Below are 24,484 nucleotides of genomic sequence, written 5' to 3' on the forward strand. Positions count from 1 at the left end.
TCCTCGAGCCCACGCGATGCGGAGAAACATTTCATGAAAATGAATGGCTTTTTCTATGTATAGCTAAATGTCTATAGGGTGCTGCTTTTTATTTTCTCCCTTAAATGTTCTGCATTTGCCCTGTCAAGAAGTCTGTAGGTATTATGATAGAATCTTTCTCCAGGAACAGCCTCGCTGATAAAAAGGTCCATCTCTAGAGAAGCCCCAAGGTGAATGCAAACAAAGAGTAATTTTGGTAAATAGAGGCAACAGAGGTCATAAAACAATGAACATCACACAATAATGCGCCGGACCAGCCAGATGAAATTAGGGAAGGGGAAAAAGCCAGGGCAAGAAACAGCATTGAATGCTCCCATCAAAAGAAAACTGAAAAAAATGTTTAATCTCAAACGTCCATCTACATCTGTCGCAATCCCTCGGCCAGGCGTCGCTTTCCAAACTCCCAGGCATTCAGCAGACCTTGTTCGGACAGATCGATGCTCTTCATGTTGGGTGCGTCCGGTGCAGGGGCACGGCTGACACGAGAGGCGATAAGAACGGGGTCGGTTTCCAGGATGATGCCGTCATCAATAATCTCGTCAATGGCCAGGGCGACCAGGTCGTAGTTCTCGACGATTGTGCGCTTGTCGGTGGCACCCCTGAGAGATGTTCAGTCAGACCAGCATATCTTCAAATTGGCAGGACCTAAAGACAGAAACTTACTTGAATAAGATCCCCAAGGCATCTCTCAACGACAGGACCACGTTGTACAAGAGCACTTCATTCTCATCTGCGCTTCCAACCACATAGAGCATCACATCACTCTCCATCTTAAAGACGACAATCCGGTTATCATAGAGAATCACATCGCTGGACTGCTTGTTTGTCTTCTCCAAGAGACCCTGTTCAAAAGCCTTCTGTTCCTTCACTGATTGATAAGGATTGGCGCCAGGGTAATCAGTCGCATTGGGTGCAGCACCTGCTGGGGGGTGAGGCGCCGAGTAATATTTGGTAAAGATGCGAGAACCATCGTCGGCGGACATAAGGAGGACCGCATTAACGGAGAAGAGAGACAAAGGACCGGGCATGGCGGGCAACCTTTATTGAAAAATTAAAAAGTGCTAAAAAGGAACGAGTCTTGACGAACGTGAGTGGAATTGCTGGTCTGCGATACAACTGATGGTCGGCATTATTGACAGTCTATCTGTCCGCAATCCGGAGGCCGCCACAATGTTGTTCCGGACTATATCAAAAGTCCACGCTGGCTTTTGATGCCGACATCAACGAATCAGGTGTTTTTTTTTATCAAAATTTGAATATACGAAGATAGGAGATCTTTAATCTTCTAATTTATACAGAGATGCTTGTAGATTTATTGGTGTTAGTGGGGGTGGAGGAAACCCGAAACGCTACGACATCGATAATTGAGAGCCATTCAGTTCAATTTAAAATATTCATTAATTATCTTTACAAATGCCTTAAATCTATCAAGGGGGTCCTGATATATAACTCGTATGTTCGTCAAAGAAAGTGGGGTATGATCATCTCAATCCTTCTCCTTAAAATAATCATGCAACTGGGGAAGAATATATCCAGGAAAGGAGAGTCCATAAATAACAGTCAAGATGGCCAACACGAAAATAATCCAAAGCAGACCCCATGGCATCTCGAACATAGGCAGTTATATGTCCTTCTGCTGGTTGTCGGAAGGAATCACACAGTAGCTCATCACCATCATGACATCGAAAACAAAGGGTATTGCAACATAAAGATAAGAAGGTAACCTGTGACCGCCCAAAACCAAGCCCTCAGGGAAGGTCAGACGGTACATCAAGTGAGAGTCAATCTTACAGAAAAGGTAGGTCATATCAAACACAAGATGGAGAAAACAAAAAGAAAGGAGAACAGAAACCAAAAAAGACTTAACCCTGAGCGGCTTCACTGGAGCTTGGGCGGGCGTTGTTATTATTGAACCATGGAATCCAGCTTCCACGGTTCGCCTTTTTGCGAGCGGCTTCTTCTTCTTCGGCCAACTTCGAGGCTTCACTGACCAGTCGCAGCGGGCGCAGTTTACTCTGGGTCATGACTGCCCCGGTGTAATTCGTCATTCCACTGCTCGAACGTGGTGAGCTTGAGGTTGCACCTGTAGACGCAGTTTCGCCGTGGAGATCACTGGTGACACTACCGGAACTGCTAAGTCTACCCTGGTCGGGTTGACTAGACAGGGACGGGGCACGACCACCAGCGCTCATGCTTGACATGTAGCTAGCCCCGGAGAAGGCGCTTTGGCGAGATCCAGGTCCCATAATCGTAGGGCTGATAGGGCCACCTGAGTTGCGACCACGATACATCTGCCCCACAACTGCTGCAGCTGCCACATCCGCTTGGTCTGAGCGGGCTCTGCGGTGGCCAGACCGCACGGATTGAGCACGATTGATGGGAATGCTGGGGGCGGTTTCGGGATTTTCATGGGTCGAGCTGAGAGATGCCGGGGGCATGTAGCTAACTGGGCGCGATCTCGGCTGAGACAGAGCCGGCTGAGGCACAGCCGGCTGGGGCAGAGGCCGATTGTTTTGACCCGAGACGACGGACTTGGCCCTCTGCAGGAATGTCTGGCTATCATCCTTTTCGGGAGGCGTTGGCGGAAGATCCTTGTCACTGCTTGCAGTTCCCGGCTTGGAGGTAGCTGGGGTTTCGTTTTCATTCTTGTCCAAGATAGTCTCAAAGCCTTCGTGCTGAAGCAGACGACTGATGATGCGCTCAATGTAGAGAGTCAAAGCTTTGTTCTGATCTTTGAGGGCCTTGATTTCTGCTTCGTACTTGCGCGTGTTGTCTGTTTCAACTCTCTCGTCGACCGATTCGAGTTCATCAGCCAACGAACCCAAGCCATTGCTGGGCTCCTTGGTTTCGGCGGCGTCAGGATGGGCTTCGCGCATAAAATCACCCTTGTGAAAGTCGCCATTGAGAGTTCGCTCGCTGAGAAGCAACTGATAACTCTCGTTGTCTTCCATCAAGCGAGCATTTGCCATGCGAGCTTCCAGGAGCTCCTTCTCGAGTTCGCGTTGGCGGCCGCCTCCCTTGTTCTCCATCTCCACGAGTTTGATCTGAGACTCAGCCAGCTCAAGTCTGAGGGACTCAATTAGCTTGTCTTTCTGCAAGAGCAGCGTTGAATTGTTGCGCGAAGGGCTTCGCTCAATCTGGGAGGAGGGCGCGAATTGCCCATCCACATCGGGGGAAGATCTGTTACGGAAGCTCGCTTCAACATAGGTTAGCAACAAGATGTGGCAAAAGGGGGAAGCAGAGCAGAGGACTTACAAGAGCGAGAAACGTTCTTGTCGCTATCAGCGTTGATCCGCATGTCTTTCTGGGCGACTGTTTCTTTGAGACGCTGGATGGTTGCCTGCATCTCTTCTTCACGGCTGGCCTGCTGTTCTTTCTCTTGCAGCATGGCATTCCGCTCCATTTCATGCGTCTGCTCCAAATCACGGATTTGGCGAACATGCTCACGAATTTCACCGTTCAATGCTTCGAATCTGCCATCTTTCTCATGGGCCTGGTCTTCCAGCTTGCCCTGTTCGCTGACCGCCTCGTCGAGCCGCATCTGCAGAACTCCGAGCTGCTTGCGATATTGCTCCGAGGCGGTCTCTGCCTTCTGCAATTGTTCTCTCAATTCTTCGATAAGGGCAGCATTTTGCGCTCGCGCCTCTTCCTCGGACGGATCGTTTGCAACTTTGGGGACACTCGACATGCTGAGGTTGGAGGAGCGAGTTGGCTTTCTGGCCGCAGCACGCGCAGAGACCGGGGTCGAGCCACGGACGGATGGAGTGCGAGATACACCGTTGGTCGTTGCACTTGGAGATCGTGAATGGGTTCGAGGGGAAGAGCCATTAACGGGATGGTTTTCTGCGGTCGAGGACCTGGAATGAGCTGGCGTCCCAGGCTTGCGAGGTGACGCAGACATGTTGGCGGGGGGCAATGGAAAAGGTTGAAGAGGTGTAACAACTCTGAAGGAGACACAGCAAGAGACTCCAGACAGGGGAAGGAAAAGGAGAAGATCTGTAACCTCAAAAGACGGTGATGAAACGGCCGGAGATTACTGATGAATTTAAAGGAACGAGACGTTATATAGTAGCGGTCAAAACACAGTGTGGACACTAGGTGGGGGAAGGTTCAAATGGCTGGCAGCCGGGCAACCGTCTAGCCACCTCGGAAGAAAGACTGCCACGGAGAGCAGATCAAATTGAAGAAATCACGTCAAAAATCAATCCGACGCAGTATGCATGGGTGATGAAGGAGGGAAGTTGGGGAGGGGAGCGAGAGAAAAGAGGCGGACCCCGAGTGGAATAATAATTATTGTTAGGAGCAAATATCCGTATGGAAACGGCAATAATACATGCGGTTTCCCCTACTACAGTCAGACTAAAGTTACAGGCTAGTCCCAAAACTACGGGGGCCAGTACGGGGCCTAGCCATATTACGAGGTAAAAACGGCCCCCCCTTCTGGACGAATTCAACTAACTCATGGCTGTCGATAAAGATAGCACCTCACTCTACCTTGCTTTGTGTCTGAGATAATAATAAGTCATCAAAGCCCGCCACTGATCATCGACTCATTTGTCCGGTAGGGAACCACCAGAACCAAACTCTGAGATACTGCGCCACGTCTGCAGGTGATACTGCTGGTCAACCACCACCTCATCGTCAGGCAGGGAGACAGATAGACAGACAGCCCGTAATCTATGGTGATGTAAGATACAGTAATGCATTGATACACAATACCGCCGGAAGCAAACAGCGGGGTGACTCAGCAATAACGGAACGGAGACAATATTTCTCCGGCCGATCGGGGCTCGCCAAACCCACACAAAATTCTCGACGGTCCGTTCAACTTCTTAACCTCAACGCATCCCAGGAAAACCAGGCCGGAGCGCACTATTTTCAATCTTTCAAGTCAATTTAGAAGTTCATCTTCTTCGACAGCGTAACGATGGCCAACAAGAGCAAGAAGTCCGGTGACAACATCAACTCGCGCCTTGCGCTTGTGATGAAGTCCGGAAAGGGTACGTTTTTCTGATCGGCTGCAGGAAGATAAGATGAAATTTTGCAGATGGCTAACTGCGCTCCCCTCACAACAGTCACCCTGGGTTACAAGTCCACCATCAAGACCCTGCGTTCCGGCAAGGCCAAGTTGGTCATCATCTCCGCCAACGCTCCTCCTCTCCGTAAGAGTGAGCTCGAGTACTACGCCATGCTTGCCAAGGCCCCCGTCCACCACTTCTCTGGCAACAACGTAAGTTCTGACAATACATCTACTCCTTGCTCAAGCTGGGCCCCTCATCACCTTCCCACGTGGAGGATGAGATGGGAGCCACCCTGAGAAGAAGCCGCAAAATCCAAGGCTTTGGAGGGTACAGACAAATGGCTAACCGGTGTTTTCTTTTGATATACAGATTGAGCTCGGAACCGCTTGCGGTAAGCTCTTCCGCTGCTCTACCATGGCCATCCTGGACGCCGGTGACTCCGACATCCTCTCCGGCCAGTAAAGGTGTAAACCCGGGAAATTACGATTGATGTTATATCTCAACGTCTGCATGTCTTAGCATATGTTAGATAATGACAAAAAAAGCAATTTACACCTTGCGGTTTGAGCAATAAATATATGCATTATTCCGTAGATTAAGCCATGTAGATAACATGAAGATCTTTGTAGCTATCCATGTTCGTCTGTAGATGGAAGATCTAAATCCGCTATCTGTAGCTGAAAATCAACCAGAATCTGCCTAATCGATAAGCATGACAAATGCGTCATCTCGGCTCGGAGACATAATTGGTGGACGGCCTAGGGCTTAGGGCTTTGCCACTCGTTAGCGGGCGCTGCTTGGAAATCAACGCCGAAAGTGCCTCGCATAGAAGAATCCCCTTCCTTTTCGCTCTCCGACCGACCGACAACACCTTTTTTCGACAACCTCAGTTCGCAGGAAGTGCAGACAGCCCATTTCCAGCATTCAAGATGGCCCGTCGTCCCGCGAGATGTTACCGCTACTGCAAGAACAAGGTGCGTGCGAAGTCTTGAAGTTTTTTTTTTTTTCTCTATCTTGATTTCTGTGGATTTTCGGTTGTGGGGAGAGGGCAGAGGCACCAGCAACACCCTTGCCTGAAATGACGGACAGAGTCTGCCCAACGTCACCGTGTCGCTTTTATCGATATCATTTAATGGATTTTGTTTTTTGCTTCAGACCAAGAATTTTTTATATCTACCGAGATTCGAGATGGACGATAATACTGACATGACTTTGCGATGATAGCCCTACCCTAAGTCCCGGTTCAACCGTGGTGTCCCCGACCCCAAGATCCGTATCTACGATCTCGGACGTAAGAAGGCCAACGTCGACGACTTCCCCACCTGTGTGCACTTGGTCTCCAACGAGTACGAGCAGCTGTCCTCCGAGGCTCTCGAAGCCGCCCGTATCTGTGCCAACAAGTATGTATCCGACACAACCAACCCGAGATGGGAGATATCATAAAGACAAGAGGAACAGAAGACTAATGGGTGTTATTTCAGGTACCTTGTCAAGATCGCCGGTAAGGAAGGTTTCCACCTCCGTATCCGTGTGCACCCCTACCACGTCGTCCGTATCAACAAGATGTTGTCGTGTGCCGGAGCCGATCGTCTCCAAACCGGTATGCGTGGTGCCTTCGGTAAGCCCAACGGTCTCGTCGCCCGTGTGAACATTGGCCAGATCATTCTGTCCGTCCGCACCCGTGACTCCAACCGTGCCGCCGCCATCGAGGCTCTCCGTCGCTCCATGTACAAGTTCCCCGGTCGCCAAAAGATTGTCGTGTCCAAGAACTGGGGTTTCACCCCCGTTCGCCGCGAGGACTACGTCCAGCTCCGCCAGGAGGGCAAGCTCAAGCAGGACGGTGCCTATGTCCAGTTCCTGCGCGGTCACGGTCCCGTTGAGGAGAACATGAAGAGATTCCCCGACGCCTACGAGAACGTTGCTCAGGCTTAGATATGGAATTGAAAAAAGCGAACTTTTTGTGTTAATCCCCTCAATTTGATGTCCTTGTGTCTCCCCCTCACGCACGACGGAGTTGTTTAATCATGGTTTTTCCACGGCTTGTTTCTTCTCGCAACACACCTCAACCCTGATGGCAGTGACCTGTGGTAATGGTAGTGACCAAGAGATTATTACGATAAGAATTTTACAAACACGATGATCTCTAATGGTATCTGAGGGTCTGAGCCAGTAGTCTGTATGCCGTATTTGTAGACGTCTCCTAGCATCGAACATTGCTTTTCTGCGAGCTTGATCCGATATCGGCTAACGTATCGATACGTTAAAGCTCTCTACGCACGTGGGTCTGGTATAAATAAATTCAAATTATTATTTATTATGATCTCATAGCTGGTTCAGACAATATCAAACTCAAAATGTTTATATGGAGTATATTGATGCAATGATCCGATCGATGAGAAATATACAGTAAAGCCTTGCGGCACTATCATCTTCCATATCCACACCATCTAACCTATTGATGACACCATATGACACCATGGACAAGCACACAGCCCAGAATAAACGAATGCAAAAAGCCCCGATAAATCAATATACCAATCAATATCAATATGCATTGAAACGAATAGATGGCCCTGTACACAACTCCCAAACCCCAAGATCCCAAGATAGAAATATGTATGTATGATGTAGTATGATGGTGTAGATATGAGAGATGTCAAAGCTGAGGAGCAAAAAAAAGGGCCAGCCAAGTGAAATGAAACACGTCCAGATGAGACATCGCAGATCGTAAGATATGTTGAAGCTGTAGACACCACCGATCAGACTCCTTGATATATGTAGTATTATCAACAGTAGATGGCCTGCATGCTAGATAAAAGGTGTATATTGCCGGAATTAATTAAAAGTTGAATTACCAGAGGTCGACTAGACATCTCCCCAGGCTCCGAGACCAGCTCCGACGGGTGCAATGGGGCTTCCACTTTCCACGCTCCCGCCAATGTCCCAGTAGTTCCGACTGGAGCCAGTGAGAGTTCGATGACTGGAAATGGTTGATAGCTTGGCACTCTGGCTTGCACAGCTGGAACTGGGCCGACGGAAGTTCTGGCGGAGCAGAGGGGACGAGACTCTGACTGGGCCTGCAACCCCTCCGGAGTACTGGGACTGACGTCGAACCTGTGCCTGAGAACGAGATTGTGCCCGGGCAACTAAAGGATGATGTTGTCGAATGATTGCTGCGCGGCGAGACGCATCTTGAGAGTGTCGACGAGAGGCGGTATAGTTGGTGTCAGTATTACTATTGCGGCGAGTAAAACGGTTGCGGAGATAACGGAAGACCATAGTGACGTCCAGTTCACGCTCCCAATATTCCTTTTCATTATGTAGATGAGCCGATTCGGACAACGGGTCAGGTGTATTGCTACGTGCCATGCGGGTCAGGTTGTCTTCCTCCTCGATGCCCCATTGGGCTGCATGCTCCTTGTTGGGATCGCGCAGCGTGGGGGTAAATTGCGGGGACAAAATCGAACTGGTGGCGTCATTGGTCATATCTGCTGATGTGGAGAGGGCAGTCAACCCAGAGCGCGTCTGCGAGTCATTCCCTTCTGGCCGGGGCCGGACAGGCATGCCAGCATATTCGTTGTTGATATCGCTGGATAAGTTAAGATATGTTGTAAAAGCCCCGGGGTGCTCACAGAGCTGGTGGACTAGAACACCAAGTTCGTGCGCAATACGCCGAAGTAGTTTACTCTGCCAGAGATCTTTATCGTCGGGCACGGACTCCAGCTCGCGATTAATCGAGTCATCTATGCTGAGAGCGCTATCTGTTCCTGCAGTTGTGCTCTGCTCTCGGAGCTCCTCTTCCTCCTCAGGCAACGACTCACCAAAGATAACCGAGAGCAAGGAGTCGTCAATACCAATTAGGTCCTGGATCACCTTCCGAGTGATGCGTCGCCATAAAGATTCGTCGTCAGCTTCTGGTTCTGCTGCCGGCGGAACAGGCGTGTGCTCTTTGAGCGTCTCCGGAATGTCATCTAGCGAGTCTGGGACAATCGACTGAGAAGGAACCTGGTCTGTCGACCGACTGGCTTGACTGTTCCGCCGCCGTCGTGTTTCTTTCTCAATCTCCTGTAAGAGTACTCGACTTTGGTCCATCCTCCATTTCTCGATGCGTTGCCATCGGTCTCGCTCTGTATTGACATGCTGGTTATCCGCGATCGTATCCAACTCACGTTGAACGCTGGAGTGTCGTCGTAGCCGTAACTCGGGCCTGCGCCGCGGGTTGTACTGTTCGTGCTGCCACAGCTGATCCTGAACAGTCTGACTAGACGCCTGGAAACTACCTAGCCCATCGTGGGCTGGAAGTACAGCCTGGGCACCCTGGCCCCATTGTGTGGACTCGTCGTTGGTCACGGACGGGGCCCGAAAGGCATGAAGCCCGTCATCCAAGCTGTCTAGTTCAGTACCGTCCTCGTCCAAGGGCTCGTCGAGAACCTCATCATTATCCTCATCACCCTCTAAAGCTAATGTAGAGCGAGTGGGAGTGCCAAAGGACCCAAAGTCACTCAGGCGGGAGGCACCAGCTGTGCGTGGGGTACGTTCAGTCGAGGTCGTGTGAGTGCGGGCGGTGATGGAGGGCTGGGAGGGGGAGAAGAGAACCCATTGCGCTGTCGGGTCGGGGTCGTCTGTCGAAGGGATATCAAGGGTAGGGGGATATTGAGAGTTGGAATAGGAAGTATGTCGACGAGGAGGGGCTTGGGCTGGTAGTCGAAACGCCATGGGTTGTTAGATGGAGAAGAGGATGATGCGTGGAGATAGTAGAGATAAGAACGGTCGGGTGGGTGAAGTTTCCCCACGTAGGCTGATAGGAAGTAGGATAGAGGATTGATGCAGACGAAGTGGGAGGAGAAGAGGAGAAGATAAAGCAGAGAAAAAGAAAAGAAAGAAAGAAAGTGGAAAAAGAAAAGATAAGCTGGAGAAAGTAACTATTCCAACACCAGTGGATGCGGTGGATGCGGTGACGGTGACGGAAGCAGCAGGGAAGCTGATCGACTGATCGAATCGAAGCGATCACGGAGCGACAACGCGACGACAGGCTGAGATGAGACACAATTAGGCCATCAGGTAGGATTTGCTCGGACGGCTAATCGCAGCAGAGTCAGAGGATCGTATGCTGATCCATTTGATCCCCTACGAGCGAAATGTAGCAAGGATCGGGCAAAGTCGATATGTACCAGAGGTCGTCGTTGTGACGAGTCAGCAGACACGCAGTGGAAGAGGCAAAAGAGGTGGCTCTTGGGAGAATTGCAGTCTGGGCGTAGATTTTAATTAGAGCATAATTTACTGCATTTCCGGGTTTGAGAAGTTTAGGAGTTCGTGATTGCTGGCAAAAAATGATCATCTCCTGATGTCCCCTCTTCGTACACAAATAATGACGTGACCAGTTAAGTTGATCATGAAGCCAAAGTGGAAGCCATCAAGCCCAACAGGCTCAACAGGCTCAGGCTGGTAATTTGATTTGAATCTCAGGAGATATAAGATAGCAGTCCATTGTTCGTTGGCCGATCAAGCCAAAGCCTGCTGAAACCTCGATTGTTCCATCTCACCCACTCGTCGGGCTGTTTTCGGCGGCATCGCATCGACGTGGTGATATCCCAAATAGGCAATATAAAAAGAGATTAAGATGCTGGGATCATCTGACTGCCCTATAGCGATGTATCAAATATTATACCCTGAGAATTCGTCCCCTTCAGGCATTGATGAGGCTGACTGATGAGGCGACGAGTATCGTCAATGCCAAATGCCACCACTGCCGTTGCTAACTCATATGCAATCCCATGATATTCCATACCCCATAAGTCCTTATTTACGTGTTTACTATCAGGATATCGTTTATAGTGTGCATCGGGCTCTGCGAAAGTCGAAGAGACCTCATGTTGTGCGGAAAAAAGAGCGCTGGAGCAACACCGCATTAGCTTTGGCTTCGAAGAAGAAAGCAGGAGAACAGAAAGATGAAAGATGAAAGATGAAAGATGAAAGACGAAAAAAATCCTACCGTTTGCCTTGGATAATTCAAGTGGTTTCTGTCAAAGCCTCATCGCCAGATAATCGCTGCCTCGAAAGATGTCTTCAAGACGGGGATTTGATATCCAGTCCTAGATGCCTTTTGTTCTGGCCAATAAATCAGCTGCGAAAGTGATGGCGATCTGTCACATCAAGATTATAAAGTGGCTGTTTGTGGTATTTCTGCCTATCTACGTTATTCCAGGCAGCATCAAGACTTTTCTTCTTCCATCTCCACTCCTTCAAGCATCCATCATTCATCACTACACCTTGCACTCGAGATATCTACTGTAGCCCTCATATTGAAGACATAATACAGCTTTCACATCATTACTCTCAATCAAACACTATGGCATCAAGACACCTATCGCTGAGACCTTCGCGAAGCCTCTTGCAGCCTTTGCCAACAAAAGACAAGGCCATGAAGGAGTTGCGAAAGACCCTCAACAAATTATTCCGGGTCATCAAGGACCACCCAAAGCCCACCTAGGATATCTACGATGTCGTCAAATTCAATATCCAGGTCCAGGAGCTGTCCATGTCAGAAGAGCCACTAAAGGCTCCGGTATTCTTCAGGCCACTTTCGGCTGCAAAGTTACAGGCATACCCTATTACAGAGCATAAGGAGACACTGTCTCATTTGGCGATGCTGGACGATACTTTGAAGAACATGCCAAGGCACTCCGCAATCAGCATTGCAAACGCTCTTTGCAGCCGTCTTACGTGGGAGGTGGAGGGTTTATGTAGGGCAAACACGCCAGAAGATGACGAGGATGAGAGAGAAGAAGGCCCCTTTATACGGTTGACGGAATGGAGATATCGAGGGTAAGTCATCTGCTTCTGTTGCTTACTGACCATCAAAGTTAAATACTCCGTTTCTAGGGGCTTCACTAAATCGATATTTAAAGACAACATCGTGGATACAATATTCCGCGAGAAGAGCCCCGAGTTCAGCCCCGTGGCCGCATGAGGAACAGAAGACCCAGAGAAAAAGCCCCATATCATGTTCACCATGAAACATGATATCAACGGCGATGACAATCTCCTAAGAGGAGAAGTGCTTGCAATCATCGCCGCAATCGAGAGTCGAATGTTGTTTCAAAGGTTCGACCAGCATCTGACCATTCCAGTATGTAACTCTATCTATGATATCTCCCATCTCCTATCTTCTAACTCTGAATAGGTCATGATCTTATCTCATGGGCCCCCAGCACGGCAGGATCATCCAGGCTTTCACAACGGCCATAATCTCATTATCCGCAAGGGCAAACTGCTAGAACTTGGTGACCCTGACACCAACCCTTTCGATGTGTTTGTACGATTCCTGGAAACGACCCAGTGGGAAATACCAAACGCTCCCCAACGCTCCCAAGAGGCGAGTTCTCCATCTTCACCGAGCCTGGTTGTGACTCCCCAGATGCCGGTTATGGGGCCCCGGAGTGCATCTATCGACCTGGAAGTCTCCGACTTCCCTTCGTGAGTTGCCTGAGGGACGAGAATATGCCGCCACCAAGACCAAGACCAAGATTGGGTCAAGAAGGTTGAAGAAATATGTATGGATTGAGCATAATTAGGGGAAATATTTCAATGGTCTCAGATATTTATGGTTCATTTACTATCTGTACTTAATTCATATTAGAATCAATGTCAAAACTTTAACTTTCTATTTGATAATGGAAATTCGACATGATGCCTTTCTTGCATTTAATGCATTGGCAACCAAGAGTAGACTTCGTATGATATCATCATTTCTGAAGGACAATTATATCTGTTGTTTTATACGGGATCGCAGAGTAAAAAGTACTGGACAAGGATGTCACATAATGATCGTCATACGTGAAGCATCAATTGACGTGTTTTCCTACAGTTGACATGTCATCCGCAATGCGTCTGAAACAGCTTGGGCACATATGCAAGGGGTTATTCGAAATGTATGCTGTTGATCATCATATATTGTAGTTTATTGTGGCTGGTCGATGGTGCTGATGCGAAGTAAACACGGGATTTTCAGCAGGTCTGTATGCAGTACTAAGAAGTCTATTTAACTTAGCTAGTCTAGATACAAGATGAATGACGAGAAAAACTTGAAATAAATCATGGGTATAAATCTATGCCTTTTTGAAATGCAATCCCCGCACTTTTGTCTAACCTGCTAACGCTTCTCCAACCCAATCCATCTGCACCGCACTCACTCCTCGCGCATAGCTGCGGTTTGTAAACACAAACTCGTTGTACATGATGGCCTCGACCTTCTTGCCAAACAGCACACTCGATGGATGGATTGCCACCGTCTGGTTGCCGACTACTGTGCGGTAGCTGCCATCCGGGACCAGCCGGGCAGTGTTGGTTGAGAAGCCGCACAGGAAACTTTTCAGGATGGAGACCGGAGACGGCTCGCGGACGATGGAGGATGGGTTCTCCTGTTCGGTACTGGGGAGGAGTTTGGCCTGGCGGCATTGCATGGTGAGTTGCTTGCGAACGTCCTGGTTTGGGAGGTTAGTAGACTTTCAAATAGATGATGAAATGGAGAGGACATACCATCACTGACTGCATGGCGCGGTGCGAAACCAAGTGTCTTGATGCCCAGGCCTTGCGGTCTGAATGCTCTGCAGCATAGGCTCGCACCGTCGTCAGCATAGTAAGGTGATCACCTTCTCTCCGGTAGAGATCCCGCCGGGCCTTCTCTGCCTCTTCTTTCTTCTCTTCCGAGGTCGTGTTCTGGAAGATGTTCTCCACGCTGAGGCAAGAAATTATATCGATCACGTCTGTCAGACAGCCCGCCCCATGTTCGGATGCAGCGAGGAGCACACGTCCAAGTGTAGGCGTGAGGGGAAGTTTGGCGATCTGCGATCCGATAGCACTGATCTCACCAGAATCCCCTAGAGCCTCGATGCTTAGCAGCTGAAGTAGTGCCTTTTCTAGAGCCTCGCGTGGGGGTCGTGTGAGAAACGGAAAGCCCATGACGTTGTCGACACCACGGGCTTTCATGTTGAGCAGAGCTTGACTCAGATCGCATCTCAGAATCTCGGGAGTATTCGTCTCATCAAGTTCCAAGTAGTCCTTCTCTGTATATAGTCGGTAGCATTGACCGGGTGCTTCTCTACCTGCACGACCTTTCCGTTGGATAGCTGCCGACTTTGAAATGGGTTTAACCAAGAGCGAATCCAGCCCAAGTCTTGTGCGAAATTGCTTGACCTTTGCTTTGCCGCAGTCCACGACAAACCGCACCCCAGACACCGTCACGGATGTTTCGGCAATGTTGGTGGCCAAGATCACCTTGCGAGTGCGAGGGGGAGCTGGCATAAACACTCGCTGTTGAGCTACTTGGGGAAGAGCAGCAAAGAGAGGCAGAACTTGGATTTTGGGGAGTGCAGGGTCCATTCCAACGGCGTACTCATTGACCAACTGCTCAAGGGCCTCGACGGTTTCCTGTCCAGTCAGGAATACCAAAATATCACCAGGCATTGGTTCTTTGTAGTGAATCTGATAGATAACTTTAAGAGCTGCATCAACAAAATCATGAACCGGTTCTGGTGAGTAGATCGTTTTGACTGGGAATTGACGACCCTTTATATGGCAAGCAGAAATCTCCTTGCCTTTCTTTTCGTCTTCGGAGTCCGGTTTGGCAGCACTCTCCTCTATCCTGTTCCGAGGGCTTGGAGCTTGAAGCCCTTCCTTGAAGAACCCTAGAAGGCTTTCCATGTCAGCCGTAGCACTCATGACCACGACTTTGAGTGGCACTCCGCCTCGTCCTTCTTTTTTTTCAGACACCAGATTCCTTAAGAAACCCAGCGTCAAATCAACATTGATACCTCGTTCGTGCACTTCATCAACCACGACAGCACTGTACTTGGTCAAATGCGGGTCATGCAGCATCTCCTGTAGCAGCATTCCCTCAGTCAAAAACTTAATCCGCGTACCGGGCGACGTAGACGTATCGAATCGAACCGAGTAACCAACTTTACTCGCCGGCGACGAAGATCCCAACGGTGTTCCCATCTCTTCCGCCACTCGTCGAGCAAGCGAAATGGCTGCCACTCGTCTTGGCTGGGTGATAGCAATGCACCCACCAACTGTGATATCTCTGCTCGAGCCATTATCCCGCACGACAGTCGCCTTTGTCGGACGACACCACTGCTCGTTGACCAAAAACTGCGGAATCTGCGTACTCTTTCCGCTACCAGTTTCTCCGACCAAGAGCATCACATCGTTTTTGCGCAGGTTTTGTCGGATCTCATCGCCGTGAGGGAAGATGGGGAGGTTCTTGCGGATCGCATACAGTGCGCTAGCTTTGTCCTTTAAGGAGGCGTAATTGTGCTTCGCATCTTTGAACGGCTTTTGTTTCTGCTTTTGGTGTTTTTTATCCTTCAAGTTACGGACCTTGTCGTTTACTTCGCCGTTGGTCGCATTCTTCTCTTCGGCATTGGGTGATGGTCCTTTGACCTCGGTCGTCTGCGGGCTATCGACCGGTTCCTCATGCTTTCGCTTCTTGTTTTTCTTCTCACTATCATCTTCCTTGCTTTTGTTTTTTCTTTTCACCGATTTCTCCTTCTTCAGCTGTTTGTCTTCTGAGGGGGCTTCTTTCTTCGCGATGACGGGCTCCTCATCCGAGTCGTTGAAGACCGTGCGCACCTTCTCCGGCATCGTGAGCTGTCGCCTGGCAGATGGGGGTAACAATTCGAATATATTAGGATCAAAAAGTCAGATGAATCGTCAAATTGGCCATTAGATAACGAATGCCTTTCTATGTCGTGGTCTCGTGTCTCTTGCGTGGTTCTGTCGAGGTTTCAATGCCCCGAAATTTTTTCCCCAGGGACGCTTATCGATAAGCCGCTTGGCGTGGTTCTTTCTGTATGGCTTTCTACGACTTTATATGCACGACAGTGTGATGGTAAAGATAATATTGAGTGTTAGCTTATATTCATTCATATTTTGCTATCTTTATATAATGGTATTTCTGTTTATCATGTCTTGAGATCATGTATAGATACCCGTGTCCCTCTCTTTTCTTGCCATAAATCGTACGCCATTTCTTCTCTCTGCGCCTGGTGCTTATTTACAAAGTGAAGAATAGTAAAATTCATAAATCATCAGCTCATACCCCAGCCCCGAACGCGCCGGAAGACAAAGGATCGATCGTTTTGGAGCCTAAACTCAGCCCAGTCATCCGTAAGTTTGTTGTAACTCCAGTAGCTTCTCCAGGCCAACTTTGTGTTTTTGCTCGGATTAGGGGGTGCAACGTCCGATTTGTGAGGCCGTGAGGCCGATGACCGCAGGGATAGATGGAGGGTGTAGACGTACTGGGGGCCTACCCCCTCAGTTTCAATGACGACGTCTCGAGCGTCAGGCGTCGCAGCCTTGTCCGGCACTGGAGGGTGATGCTGGGAACTTTCCGCCGCTTTGATTCCCGGGTTCGATGAATCAGGAACATCGATCGGTTTTGTCAGATGCCAGCGGCCTCGTTGGGCGTACTTCAATGAAGCCATGGCAACAGCTGGTACTGGGTCGGGAGCACCTGCCAAAGTCGACCCTGCGCCTGAGAATTGGCGTCGTGGAGATTTTATATTTCGAGATGTCATCACATTCTCCATATTGATATGCGGGACAACTTCCTTCGGCGGCGTTGTGGTAAGCAACGATATGACTGACCCATCTGGATAGAATCGCAGATACCGGTAGTAAGTCACAATGTGAATGGGGCTGTTCCACGATATGTTCTGGTATGCGGAAGCATCACCAGGGCGAGTATAGTTTACCGTGCTAATGTATATTCCTGTGAAGCGAATCCGAGGAAACGTTTGAAAAACTTGGCTCCATAAAGACAGTGGCTTTGGGATTTTCGCAGGTCCATCAAAAGGGAATAAAGCGTAGCGAGGACCTAGCGTATATTCAGGGACTCCAAAAACATCACAGGCAAAGGAATAATGCATTGCCTTGAACCCAAATTGAGAGCCCTGACACAGCCGTTTCCAGATATGCTGCTCATGGGCAAAATGGTATGCCAGGCGCTTACACACCAGCGACACCCGGGCAAATGATGCAGGGTCCATTAAAGCAACATGCTTTAGAACCTCAACTATCACATCGGACGGGACGTTCGCGATAGGACACGGAGGCGGGGGTGTGTTTTCAATGAGAGGCTCAGCTTGCGGGATTGGTAAATGGGCAAAGGATGCAATGAGCTCAGCCGTTGGTAGATTCACCGGTTTATCTTGAGATTGTTGAGCTGCCGAGTGGCCTTTCGTTGAAGTATTGGAAGATTGCGCGGGCTTCTTCCATGCCGCAGCGAAGTGCTTGTTGCGATAGGTCTTGTCGATATCCGAGTCCAACTAGATGATAAAATAATCAATACATAAAATCTTTCAAATTATATAGGGAAGGCTTACACGATATGCCTTGCGATAGTGCTGCAGACTGTCTCCCAAACTGCCCTCTTCCTCCTTCTCGACCGCCCTTTCGAAGTGCTCCAGAGCTGATTTAGGTTCTTTCTTGCTTGTTTTCGCACCATCCCCATCTAAGCTCAACTGCCCAACCTGATGAACGATCTCACTTTGGTCAAATGGTGTCGGGCCATGCTCTTCCTGTTCATCTTCCTCATCTTCCTCCTCTTTAGGATTAGCAACCTCGAAGTGACTTGGAGGAGCTTGCTGCGGTCGCGTCGAAGAAAAGGCAGAATTATCTGCCTGGGAGGTATGAGCTCGATCCTGCGTTCTCCGACGAGCAACCTCTTCACGCCACTGGCGTCGAAACGACTCGAGTTCGGCATTGTCCTCCATATTGCTGGTCGAGACACGGGTGCGGTCGGAGCGTTGATTGATAAGCTTGACGATGCTCGTATTGACGTTGGACCTCAACCTGCAGGATATTGGCAAAAAAGATGGTTTTTTAATCTGAAACGGCAATCTGTCACGTCAGAGGATCCATTGCGTGCTCCCAGTCACAACTCAATCGAATCTCGTCTGCAGCTGAGGAATAAGACGACAGTCGATCTGCTGCGCGGAGAGTGTGTCGCTGCTTATCTCCGGTCCTAAACCGCTTTGGGCCCAGCGCCACCGCCAACAACCGAGAATCGAACGTTCTTTTTCTCGGACGCATTGCTCTTGCTTTCTCTCCCCCATTATTCGGATTCTGCGCCCGGTCTTGCGATATTATTCGAATTGAACGACTGTGACAGTGTTTCAGATAAGCCAACGGAGCGATAGACACGCCACACGCGCGCTGTTCCGCCCTCACCGAATGAATGTCCGACGTTGGGTCTAATCTGGCGCGTGGAGACCGATACCGCTCTGACGATCTGAGGAGTAGCACTGCAGGGTCAGAGGGGCATCCTGGAGAGTCATGGCATTATCTTGACAATTCAACCATGGCGAACTCAGCTGGAACGGGGGCAGTCCCTGTCCCGGAAGCCAAACAAGTGAACGATGATACCTCCATGGCACAGAAGATGGTTTCTGCCACTAGTGGTAGCATCCTGACGGCCCTCCTAGGTAAGCTATCGGCTAGATGTGGCATGCATCGAGCAACAAGCTAATACTCTGCTCTACATTCAGCGACTCCCCTCGATGTCGTTCGTGTTCGACTCCAAGCCCAATCCTCGATGAAAAGTACATCTCCCTTTGTCACCCATACCGCTCCAACACTGCACAACATGCCTCCTAATATCGGGGTGACTGCCTGTTGCCGTGAAGTATTCTGGATCGGACAAAACTCTCAGATATGCATGGCGGGGCCCAACGTAGGGGCAATCAGCAGCAGCTCTGCTACTGCGGCCGAATGTGCAGTGGAAGAAACTCAGCGCAAGATGTTTACATCCACGCTGGACGGTCTAAGGAAGATTGCTCGAAACGAGGGCATCTTATCCCTCTGGCGCGGGCTTAGCCCGACTTTAATGATGGGCATTCCCGGGAATATCATCTACTTTTCTGGGTACGACTGGCTGCGATCGGATGACAGAAGCCCCATCAAACAAGCCGTTCCCGATGCCTACACTCCCCTTATCGCAGGATCCGTGGCTAGAATCACGGCTGCATCAGCGATCAGTCCAATTGAAATGTTCCGGACGCGTCTCCAGGCTACTTCTGGCACCGGCGCAGACCATTTTAAAAAGACGCTGGAAGGTTTATACGAGATGACTCAGGTCAGAGGATATAGCTCACTCTGGCGTGGGTTGACTCTTACTATGTGGCGCGATGTACCATTCTCTGGTCTATACTGGTGGTTATACGAAAAAGTCAAAACGGAATTCATAGAAACCCGCAAACAGGCCGAGGCACATATTCTGCCACATGGCCCATCTTACACGGAACAGCGGCAGTCGCAGGGCTTGGAGACAGTTACATTCATGGACAGCTTTATCGCTGGGGCGACTTCTGGTTCCATTGCAGCACTTGTCACCACCCCGTTCGATGTGGGCAAGACTCGCCAGCAGGTGTTCCGACACGTGGGTGACGACCGCCCAGATCCCACCTCCATCAAAAACACTTTTCCTAGACCCCCTGTTCCGCCCGAGCAGCGTTCTTTGCCGCAATTTCTGCTACACATTTTCCGCGAAGAAGGCATGGCTGGACTCTTTCGTGGTTGGGTGGCACGATGCTTAAAGGTAGCACCCGCCTGTGCCATTATGATTTCCACCTACGAGTTGGGAAAGAAGATGGCCCGTGGTGTGAACGAGCGACGCCATTCCAGTGCAGATGATACATCAGAATCTGTTTGATGTATTATGTCTATATTCTACTCAAGAGGATTCGACAGCACCTAGTCACGCCACTGGCTTGTCTATTGCCAGAATAGGCGCCTCTGCTATTTCAACTCGAAGCTCAATTTTTGCATTATTTCCGCTATTTTATCGTCCTGCAATCTCCGCTTTTTTTGTATATCCACTGTTTCTTGCGAAGCAGGCGCGCATTTATTATTTTCATTTATCTGGCTAATGTCTGATGATACCGCATTGATACTGGGTTATAGAACGAATTTCCTCCTTCTATTCCCTTCTCTTCTCTTTTTCTTTCTGGCTCGTCTAGGAGGAAGCTATTTCTTTTGTCTCAAAAGCATTGCATATCGCAACGTTCTGTACATACTCCGGCGAAAGGTTAGGCTTTCCAGCCTATACTTGAAATTAGAGCGACTCTAATCTTCTCTCAAGTCATACAGCATTCCCAATATCGTCAACTTTGACGTCATTTATCACGTAGGCTATATGGTGGTAAGCATTAGAACTGGGGTTGTGGACATGACAATCAATCCATTTCGTTCGATATCTCTGCTCCGTTGGAAAAATAAGCATAACTTTCATTCACTTGAATGAACCACGAGTAATGAATCATTTCCATCCAGATAATGCTGATCATCAACCAGATGGGTTTAGAGCGTTGTGTTCTACCTACATAGGGCGTAGGGCGTGGCATTTGACATGTCGACCGGCTAATCGGATCTGTGGGTATAAGATTTCCTGTGTTCATGTCGGGATGGGTTTCCGGTCCTAGATATAGAATGAGAATAAGAATGAGAATGAGCTTTAATTACGATCAATTTTTAGGATACTTGATAAAACCAGCCACATCAACATTCAATGTAGGTAGTCTCTGTGGTAAAATGGGCGTATTCTACTTCTAGCAGTTGTATTGACCCACGTAAACCTGGAGAGCCGAAGACGAAAAGACATCCATCTTCCATGCCACACCATGGATACGAAAACGAGGTGGATTTATCTTCTAGCAGGGAATGGAGTCCTATGACTTGTCTTGTAGCCAATTCGAGACTCTTCCATCGCCGTGGCTAACCTTGCTTGCTCCATAGCATTGGGCATTTGTTATCAGAGAGAAAAACATGGGACCCATCACAGGATTGGGGACATCGGACAGAAGGCCGATCCCGAGCTTCTTGAAAAGGGAATTCCTCCTCTGATTCAGGAGGTTGTGAGATGCCAGTAACGGTCAAACGATGTCTTCAGATACGCTCAAAGATGGCTTGCCCTCTTCTAGGGTCCAGGAAATGGCCTCGTTCCCCAGCGACGACCCGCAGAATCCAGTCAACTTCTCCAAGGTAAGTAGAATTTACATATCTTTCTCTTTTTGCAACAATTATTGCCAGCAATGGACTTGAATCTGTGCTAATCTTGCTCTTTGAGCAGGTCAGAAAATGGCACATCGTCATCGCCGGAATCGTGTTTTGCTTCAACAGCGCCATGGGGTCGTCTCTGCCGTCGGGTGCCAGCTCCGAGATCTCGGAATACTTCAATGTCGAATCCGATACCAAGCTAGTGCTCCTCAACTCCCTTTACCTGATCGGATATGCCGTGGGCCCGTTGATCTTCGGTCCCATGAGCGAGTATCTCGGTCGTCGACCTGTTCTCATCGGTTCTTATATTGGGTATACGATGTTCACCATGGCATGTGCCCTCGCGCCTTCATACTCATCGCTGCTCGGGTTTCGTCTTCTATGCGGATTGAATGCTGCTACACCAAATGCTGTGCTGGGTGGGTTATACTCGGATATCTACGATCACCCCAAAGAGCGTGGGATCGCCATGTCGCTGTTCATGTTCGTCACTCCTTTTGGTCCGGAGTTGAGTCCGATGATTTCGGGATTCATTGCAACAGTCTCATGGCAGTGGACATTCTGGGTTGGCCTTATAACTGCTGGAGTTGGACTGCCTTTGGTCCTTCTTCTGCCTGAGACCTATGCTCCTGTCCTGATCCAGAAAAGGCAAAGAAAGGTACAAGGCTTAGACCAAGATAAGGGCACCTCTTCGCCAAATAAACCCTCCCTGAGCGCCATAGGTCTGATCTTTACCCGGCCATTTGTGATGACCATTCGGGAACCACTCGTTCTCTTCACCTCGTTATATCTAGCTTTGATATATTCGGTTTTCTATCTGTTCTTTCAAGCCTATCCAATTGTCTTTCAAGGTGAGCAGAGCCTTTATTTACTGTCAATGTATCTTGCTAATGCAAACAATAAAGATTTGTATGGCATGACACCTGGTGTGGCAGGCTTAGCTTTTATTCCGAGTAAGTCAACGACATACCTTTGCTCTGGCCATATGGTACCAATGACATCGACACAATACAGTGATGGTTGGCTCCTCCCTGGGCCTCGTTATGTTCTTTCTGTATAGTTCATTCCATGAAAAGGCAGTCAACGCAAATCATACCTGGGCTAAGCAGGAGGAATATCGTCGATTGCCTCTTGGATGTGTCGGTGCTCCCGGGTAAGACAACCGTTCGCAGCGATGCTTATTATCCTAGAGTCTAACGTCCCCCAGTATTGTAATCGCTTTATTTTGGCTTGGATGGTCTTCTTCCAAATCGATTCACCCCATAATGCCCATGATGTCTGGTTTGTTCTTTGGTGCAGGTTACTTACTCATCTTCATAGCCATGCTGAACTACCTGACCGATGCCTACAAGCAGAATTCGGCTTCTGCCCAGGCAGCAGCAAGTACGATTAGATCCATTACTGCTGTTTGCCTGCCACTGGCCACCCGTCCGATGTACAATGCCCTGGGCATCCCGTGGGCAAGCTCCTTGCTTGGATTCTGTGCTCTAGGTATGGCTGTTATCCCCTTCATCTTCATGAAGTATGGGTACTGGCTGCGAAAGAAGAGTGCTTATTGCCAAACGAGCTGAGGCTACATAAGAATAAAGGTAGTCATACTAATTCCTGGAGAGTCATAATTCATCCAGAAATGTCGTTGTTTTTGCATCAGGAGATCTAGGGAGTACAAGGCGTCTAGCGAATCAAAAGCACATATAGATTAGGTAGCATTGATAGAGTATCATAATGAACAAAGAGAAATATCAAAATACAGACAATCCTAAGGCATTACTTGTTGATGATGTCTCAAAATGGAAGTCTAGGCGAAGGTCCCGAGGAAGGCAGGTCGGTCCTCTCGTCTTCTTGGATCCTCGACTTTATCACATCACCTCCTTTCTCACGTCTTGCTATCAAGTGTTGGACAATTCAAAGGATTCATTAGTATTTCACGTTTACTGCGGTTGAGTTAGCGATCATCATACGTTTATACCCCCATGTGATTTAGTATGAGTTAAGAGCATCAACACATGACCGTCATAGCCCTTGCTATCTCCCAAGATGCTCTAAAGACGGCGTAGGGTAATCAGCAATGTACACAGGGCATGGAAGAAATCGGACGAGACAATAAAAATGTCGCGGCAGATAGAGACGTAGGCGTTAACTTGTAAAGAAAAATAATGTTTATGGGATTTTTTTTTTTAATATACTCTGCTGAAGATAAGGTAGGGACAAAAAAGAAGAAGAAAAAAAGAAATTGCCTCCACGCGGGATTGAACCACGGACCTCTTGATATCAGAATACAACTGTTTAATTGTTAGATTTTTGATTTATCAAGAAGGATAACGAGGAGACATACGTCAAGCGCTCTACCACTGAGCTATAGAGGCGAAGTTGTGAATGGTGGCGACTATTTTCAATAGATAGTTGGCTAGGGAAATAATTCATAAGAGCTGAGGAATTCGCCATGACAGTTTGGTTTATTCGCCCATGCATGGGCCAGCTGTATCTACAGAGTGCACGTGACATCTCATAACCCATACTTTCTGTCCACTTTAGGTCTTGTATCATACAAAAAGCGACTGTGTATGGTCATGTGACTTATTGACCACTGCGTCTGGGTAACGTTACGCTGGCAATAGCTTATTGGGGAAAAAAGAAAAAAGTAAAAAAAAAAAGAAATTGCCTCCACGCGGGATTGAACCACGGACCTCTTGATATCAGAGAATACAACTGTTTAATTGTTAGCGGGTAAATTCAATAATAATAATGTAATTGGTTACGTACGTCAAGCGCTCTACCACTGAGCTATAGAGGCGAGTTGATGCAAAACTGCAGCCATCCAGACTATATATGTATTCTTATTGTCCCCCAGGGCTACCTGCGTTCCATGCACGACGTAAAAGTAGGTTCCAAACAGCTGATCATATTTCAAGTAGATTTTGATTGCACAACAGCTGAAAATACAATAGCGTAGATCTACCTAGGTCCTACAGTCATTATCCATTCCAATGCTACGAGGAAGCTATATACATTGTGAAGTTGGAGGAAATGAGATAAACCAAGCTGGCACCCAGGTTCATCCTAATATATGAGAACCAGACTCGTGATCTAGCTATACTGAAAATGTAGATCAGAGGCGCGGCGTGAGGTAACACTTAAAAAAGGTGTCTAAAAGGACTGACTTTGCATATGCCGAAATGGGTGAGCCATAGTTTTCTAGGATTTACGTTGTCCTTGTTTCTGTTATTATCTTGCATAGACATGCTCTCTTCCCCTCTGCCTCTCTGCGCCTCTCCTCTCTTCCCTTTACCTCTCTTCCCTTTACCTCTCTTCCCTTTACCTCTCTTCCCTTTACCTCTCTTCCCTTTACCTCTCTTCCCTTTACCTCT

The 24,484-nt window shown here is 48.7% G+C and overlaps 13 protein-coding genes and 2 non-coding genes across 15 annotated transcripts; 7 read left to right on the forward strand and 8 right to left on the reverse strand.

Annotated features, from left to right (window-relative positions):
• Window positions 1-27: 27 nt before the first annotated feature.
• On the reverse strand, window positions 28-1,235 carry ASPWEDRAFT_45017 (coatomer subunit zeta). Its single transcript, XM_040836419.1, has 2 exons — window positions 703-1,235; window positions 28-638 (listed from the first exon to the last, which is right to left on the reverse strand). The coding sequence occupies exons 1-2, from the start codon at window positions 1,065-1,067 to the stop codon at window positions 398-400; spliced, it is 606 nt and encodes a 201-aa protein (XP_040684748.1). The 5' UTR covers window positions 1,068-1,235; the 3' UTR covers window positions 28-397.
• Window positions 1,236-1,406: 171 nt separating this feature from the next.
• On the reverse strand, window positions 1,407-4,315 carry ASPWEDRAFT_141060 (uncharacterized protein). The gene is made up of 2 exons (XM_040829415.1): window positions 3,295-4,315; window positions 1,407-3,235 (listed from the first exon to the last, which is right to left on the reverse strand). The coding sequence occupies exons 1-2, from the start codon at window positions 3,938-3,940 to the stop codon at window positions 1,902-1,904; spliced, it is 1,980 nt and encodes a 659-aa protein (XP_040684749.1). The 5' UTR covers window positions 3,941-4,315; the 3' UTR covers window positions 1,407-1,901.
• A 584-nt stretch (window positions 4,316-4,899) lies between these two features.
• Window positions 4,900-5,517, forward strand: ASPWEDRAFT_45019 (60S ribosomal protein eL30). Its single transcript, XM_040836420.1, has 2 exons — window positions 4,900-5,039; window positions 5,115-5,517. The coding sequence occupies exons 1-2, from the start codon at window positions 4,967-4,969 to the stop codon at window positions 5,354-5,356; spliced, it is 315 nt and encodes a 104-aa protein (XP_040684750.1). The 5' UTR covers window positions 4,900-4,966; the 3' UTR covers window positions 5,357-5,517.
• Window positions 5,518-5,916: 399 nt separating this feature from the next.
• On the forward strand, window positions 5,917-7,197 carry ASPWEDRAFT_45020 (60S ribosomal protein uL16). The gene is made up of 3 exons (XM_040836421.1): window positions 5,917-6,034; window positions 6,285-6,460; window positions 6,542-7,197. Exons 1-3 carry the CDS (start codon window positions 5,990-5,992, stop codon window positions 6,990-6,992), a joined length of 672 nt encoding a protein of 223 aa, XP_040684751.1. The 5' UTR covers window positions 5,917-5,989; the 3' UTR covers window positions 6,993-7,197.
• Window positions 7,198-7,543: 346 nt separating this feature from the next.
• On the reverse strand, window positions 7,544-9,965 carry ASPWEDRAFT_678682 (uncharacterized protein). Its single transcript, XM_040838934.1, has 2 exons — window positions 7,916-9,965; window positions 7,544-7,803 (listed from the first exon to the last, which is right to left on the reverse strand). The coding sequence occupies exon 1, from the start codon at window positions 9,774-9,776 to the stop codon at window positions 7,926-7,928; it is 1,851 nt and encodes a 616-aa protein (XP_040684752.1). The 5' UTR covers window positions 9,777-9,965; the 3' UTR covers window positions 7,544-7,803; window positions 7,916-7,925.
• A 1,633-nt stretch (window positions 9,966-11,598) lies between these two features.
• ASPWEDRAFT_176179 (uncharacterized protein) lies at window positions 11,599-12,030 on the forward strand (the record flags this gene model as incomplete). Its single annotated transcript, XM_040831469.1, has 2 exons — window positions 11,599-11,885; window positions 11,943-12,030. The coding sequence occupies 2 exons, from the start codon at window positions 11,599-11,601 to the stop codon at window positions 12,028-12,030; spliced, it is 375 nt and encodes a 124-aa protein (XP_040684753.1).
• A 33-nt stretch (window positions 12,031-12,063) lies between these two features.
• ASPWEDRAFT_31760 (uncharacterized protein) lies at window positions 12,064-12,540 on the forward strand (the record flags this gene model as incomplete). Its single annotated transcript, XM_040833577.1, has 2 exons — window positions 12,064-12,189; window positions 12,244-12,540. The coding sequence occupies 2 exons, from the start codon at window positions 12,064-12,066 to the stop codon at window positions 12,538-12,540; spliced, it is 423 nt and encodes a 140-aa protein (XP_040684754.1).
• Window positions 12,541-13,027: 487 nt separating this feature from the next.
• On the reverse strand, window positions 13,028-15,822 carry ASPWEDRAFT_141069 (putative ATP-dependent RNA helicase (Hrh1)). The gene is made up of 2 exons (XM_040829416.1): window positions 13,599-15,822; window positions 13,028-13,543 (listed from the first exon to the last, which is right to left on the reverse strand). Exons 1-2 carry the CDS (start codon window positions 15,702-15,704, stop codon window positions 13,205-13,207), a joined length of 2,445 nt encoding a protein of 814 aa, XP_040684755.1. The 5' UTR covers window positions 15,705-15,822; the 3' UTR covers window positions 13,028-13,204.
• Window positions 15,823-15,964: 142 nt separating this feature from the next.
• ASPWEDRAFT_72081 (putative F-box protein (Pof7)) lies at window positions 15,965-18,019 on the reverse strand. Its single transcript, XM_040839226.1, has 2 exons — window positions 17,447-18,019; window positions 15,965-17,389 (listed from the first exon to the last, which is right to left on the reverse strand). Exons 1-2 carry the CDS (start codon window positions 17,834-17,836, stop codon window positions 16,151-16,153), a joined length of 1,629 nt encoding a protein of 542 aa, XP_040684756.1. The 5' UTR covers window positions 17,837-18,019; the 3' UTR covers window positions 15,965-16,150.
• Window positions 18,020-18,423: 404 nt separating this feature from the next.
• ASPWEDRAFT_118310 (putative mitochondrial carrier protein) lies at window positions 18,424-19,773 on the forward strand (the record flags this gene model as incomplete). Its single annotated transcript, XM_040828809.1, has 2 exons — window positions 18,424-18,547; window positions 18,611-19,773. 2 exons carry the CDS (start codon window positions 18,424-18,426, stop codon window positions 19,771-19,773), a joined length of 1,287 nt encoding a protein of 428 aa, XP_040684757.1.
• A 108-nt stretch (window positions 19,774-19,881) lies between these two features.
• ASPWEDRAFT_678861 (uncharacterized protein) lies at window positions 19,882-20,243 on the forward strand. The gene has a single exon (XM_040838936.1). It carries the CDS (start codon window positions 19,990-19,992, stop codon window positions 20,188-20,190), a length of 201 nt encoding a protein of 66 aa, XP_040684758.1. The 5' UTR covers window positions 19,882-19,989; the 3' UTR covers window positions 20,191-20,243.
• ASPWEDRAFT_45028 (uncharacterized protein) lies at window positions 20,089-20,488 on the reverse strand. The gene is made up of 2 exons (XM_040836423.1): window positions 20,200-20,488; window positions 20,089-20,145 (listed from the first exon to the last, which is right to left on the reverse strand). The coding sequence occupies exon 1, from the start codon at window positions 20,462-20,464 to the stop codon at window positions 20,297-20,299; it is 168 nt and encodes a 55-aa protein (XP_040684759.1). The 5' UTR covers window positions 20,465-20,488; the 3' UTR covers window positions 20,089-20,145; window positions 20,200-20,296.
• A 498-nt stretch (window positions 20,489-20,986) lies between these two features.
• On the forward strand, window positions 20,987-22,821 carry ASPWEDRAFT_62386 (MFS transporter). The gene is made up of 5 exons (XM_040838647.1): window positions 20,987-21,101; window positions 21,190-21,967; window positions 22,022-22,069; window positions 22,131-22,269; window positions 22,324-22,821. The coding sequence occupies exons 1-5, from the start codon at window positions 21,000-21,002 to the stop codon at window positions 22,685-22,687; spliced, it is 1,431 nt and encodes a 476-aa protein (XP_040684760.1). The 5' UTR covers window positions 20,987-20,999; the 3' UTR covers window positions 22,688-22,821.
• Window positions 22,822-23,350: 529 nt separating this feature from the next.
• ASPWEDRAFT_t188 lies at window positions 23,351-23,482 on the reverse strand. Its single transcript has one exon. It is a non-coding gene; the product is annotated as a tRNA-Ile (tRNA).
• A 293-nt stretch (window positions 23,483-23,775) lies between these two features.
• On the reverse strand, window positions 23,776-23,910 carry ASPWEDRAFT_t187. Its single transcript has one exon. It is a non-coding gene; the product is annotated as a tRNA-Val (tRNA).
• Between the last annotated feature and the right edge of the window lie 574 nt (window positions 23,911-24,484).

This window comes from Aspergillus wentii, assembly GCF_001890725.1.
Source record: "Aspergillus wentii DTO 134E9 unplaced genomic scaffold ASPWEscaffold_8, whole genome shotgun sequence".
NCBI lineage: Eukaryota > Fungi > Ascomycota > Eurotiomycetes > Eurotiales > Aspergillaceae > Aspergillus > Aspergillus wentii.

Coding starts and splice junctions, on each gene's coding strand:
- ASPWEDRAFT_45017 (XM_040836419.1), bottom strand. CDS start 1,067: ATGCCCGGTCCTTTGTCTCTCTTCTCCGTTAATGCGGTCCTCCTTATG. Junction 639..702: donor GCCTTGGGGATCTTATTCAA/GTAAGTTTCTGT, acceptor AACATCTCTCAG/GGGTGCCACCGACAAGCGCA.
- ASPWEDRAFT_141060 (XM_040829415.1), bottom strand. CDS start 3,940: ATGTCTGCGTCACCTCGCAAGCCTGGGACGCCAGCTCATTCCAGGTCC. Junction 3,236..3,294: donor CAAGAACGTTTCTCGCTCTT/GTAAGTCCTCTG, acceptor CCTATGTTGAAG/CGAGCTTCCGTAACAGATCT.
- ASPWEDRAFT_45019 (XM_040836420.1), top strand. CDS start 4,967: ATGGCCAACAAGAGCAAGAAGTCCGGTGACAACATCAACTCGCGCCTT. Junction 5,040..5,114: donor TGTGATGAAGTCCGGAAAGG/GTACGTTTTTCT, acceptor CCCTCACAACAG/TCACCCTGGGTTACAAGTCC.
- ASPWEDRAFT_45020 (XM_040836421.1), top strand. CDS start 5,990: ATGGCCCGTCGTCCCGCGAGATGTTACCGCTACTGCAAGAACAAG. Junction 6,035..6,284: donor ACCGCTACTGCAAGAACAAG/GTGCGTGCGAAG, acceptor TTGCGATGATAG/CCCTACCCTAAGTCCCGGTT. Junction 6,461..6,541: donor GCCCGTATCTGTGCCAACAA/GTATGTATCCGA, acceptor GTGTTATTTCAG/GTACCTTGTCAAGATCGCCG.
- ASPWEDRAFT_678682 (XM_040838934.1), bottom strand. CDS start 9,776: ATGGCGTTTCGACTACCAGCCCAAGCCCCTCCTCGTCGACATACTTCC.
- ASPWEDRAFT_141069 (XM_040829416.1), bottom strand. CDS start 15,704: ATGCCGGAGAAGGTGCGCACGGTCTTCAACGACTCGGATGAGGAGCCC. Junction 13,544..13,598: donor GCGCCATGCAGTCAGTGATG/GTATGTCCTCTC, acceptor CTCCCAAACCAG/GACGTTCGCAAGCAACTCAC.
- ASPWEDRAFT_72081 (XM_040839226.1), bottom strand. CDS start 17,836: ATGGAGGACAATGCCGAACTCGAGTCGTTTCGACGCCAGTGGCGTGAA. Junction 17,390..17,446: donor ACTATCGCAAGGCATATCGT/GTAAGCCTTCCC, acceptor TTTATCATCTAG/TTGGACTCGGATATCGACAA.
- ASPWEDRAFT_678861 (XM_040838936.1), top strand. CDS start 19,990: ATGTCTGATGATACCGCATTGATACTGGGTTATAGAACGAATTTCCTC.
- ASPWEDRAFT_45028 (XM_040836423.1), bottom strand. CDS start 20,464: ATGCCACGCCCTACGCCCTATGTAGGTAGAACACAACGCTCTAAACCC.
- ASPWEDRAFT_62386 (XM_040838647.1), top strand. CDS start 21,000: ATGTCTTCAGATACGCTCAAAGATGGCTTGCCCTCTTCTAGGGTCCAG. Junction 21,968..22,021: donor CTATCCAATTGTCTTTCAAG/GTGAGCAGAGCC, acceptor CAAACAATAAAG/ATTTGTATGGCATGACACCT. Junction 22,270..22,323: donor GGATGTGTCGGTGCTCCCGG/GTAAGACAACCG, acceptor AACGTCCCCCAG/TATTGTAATCGCTTTATTTT.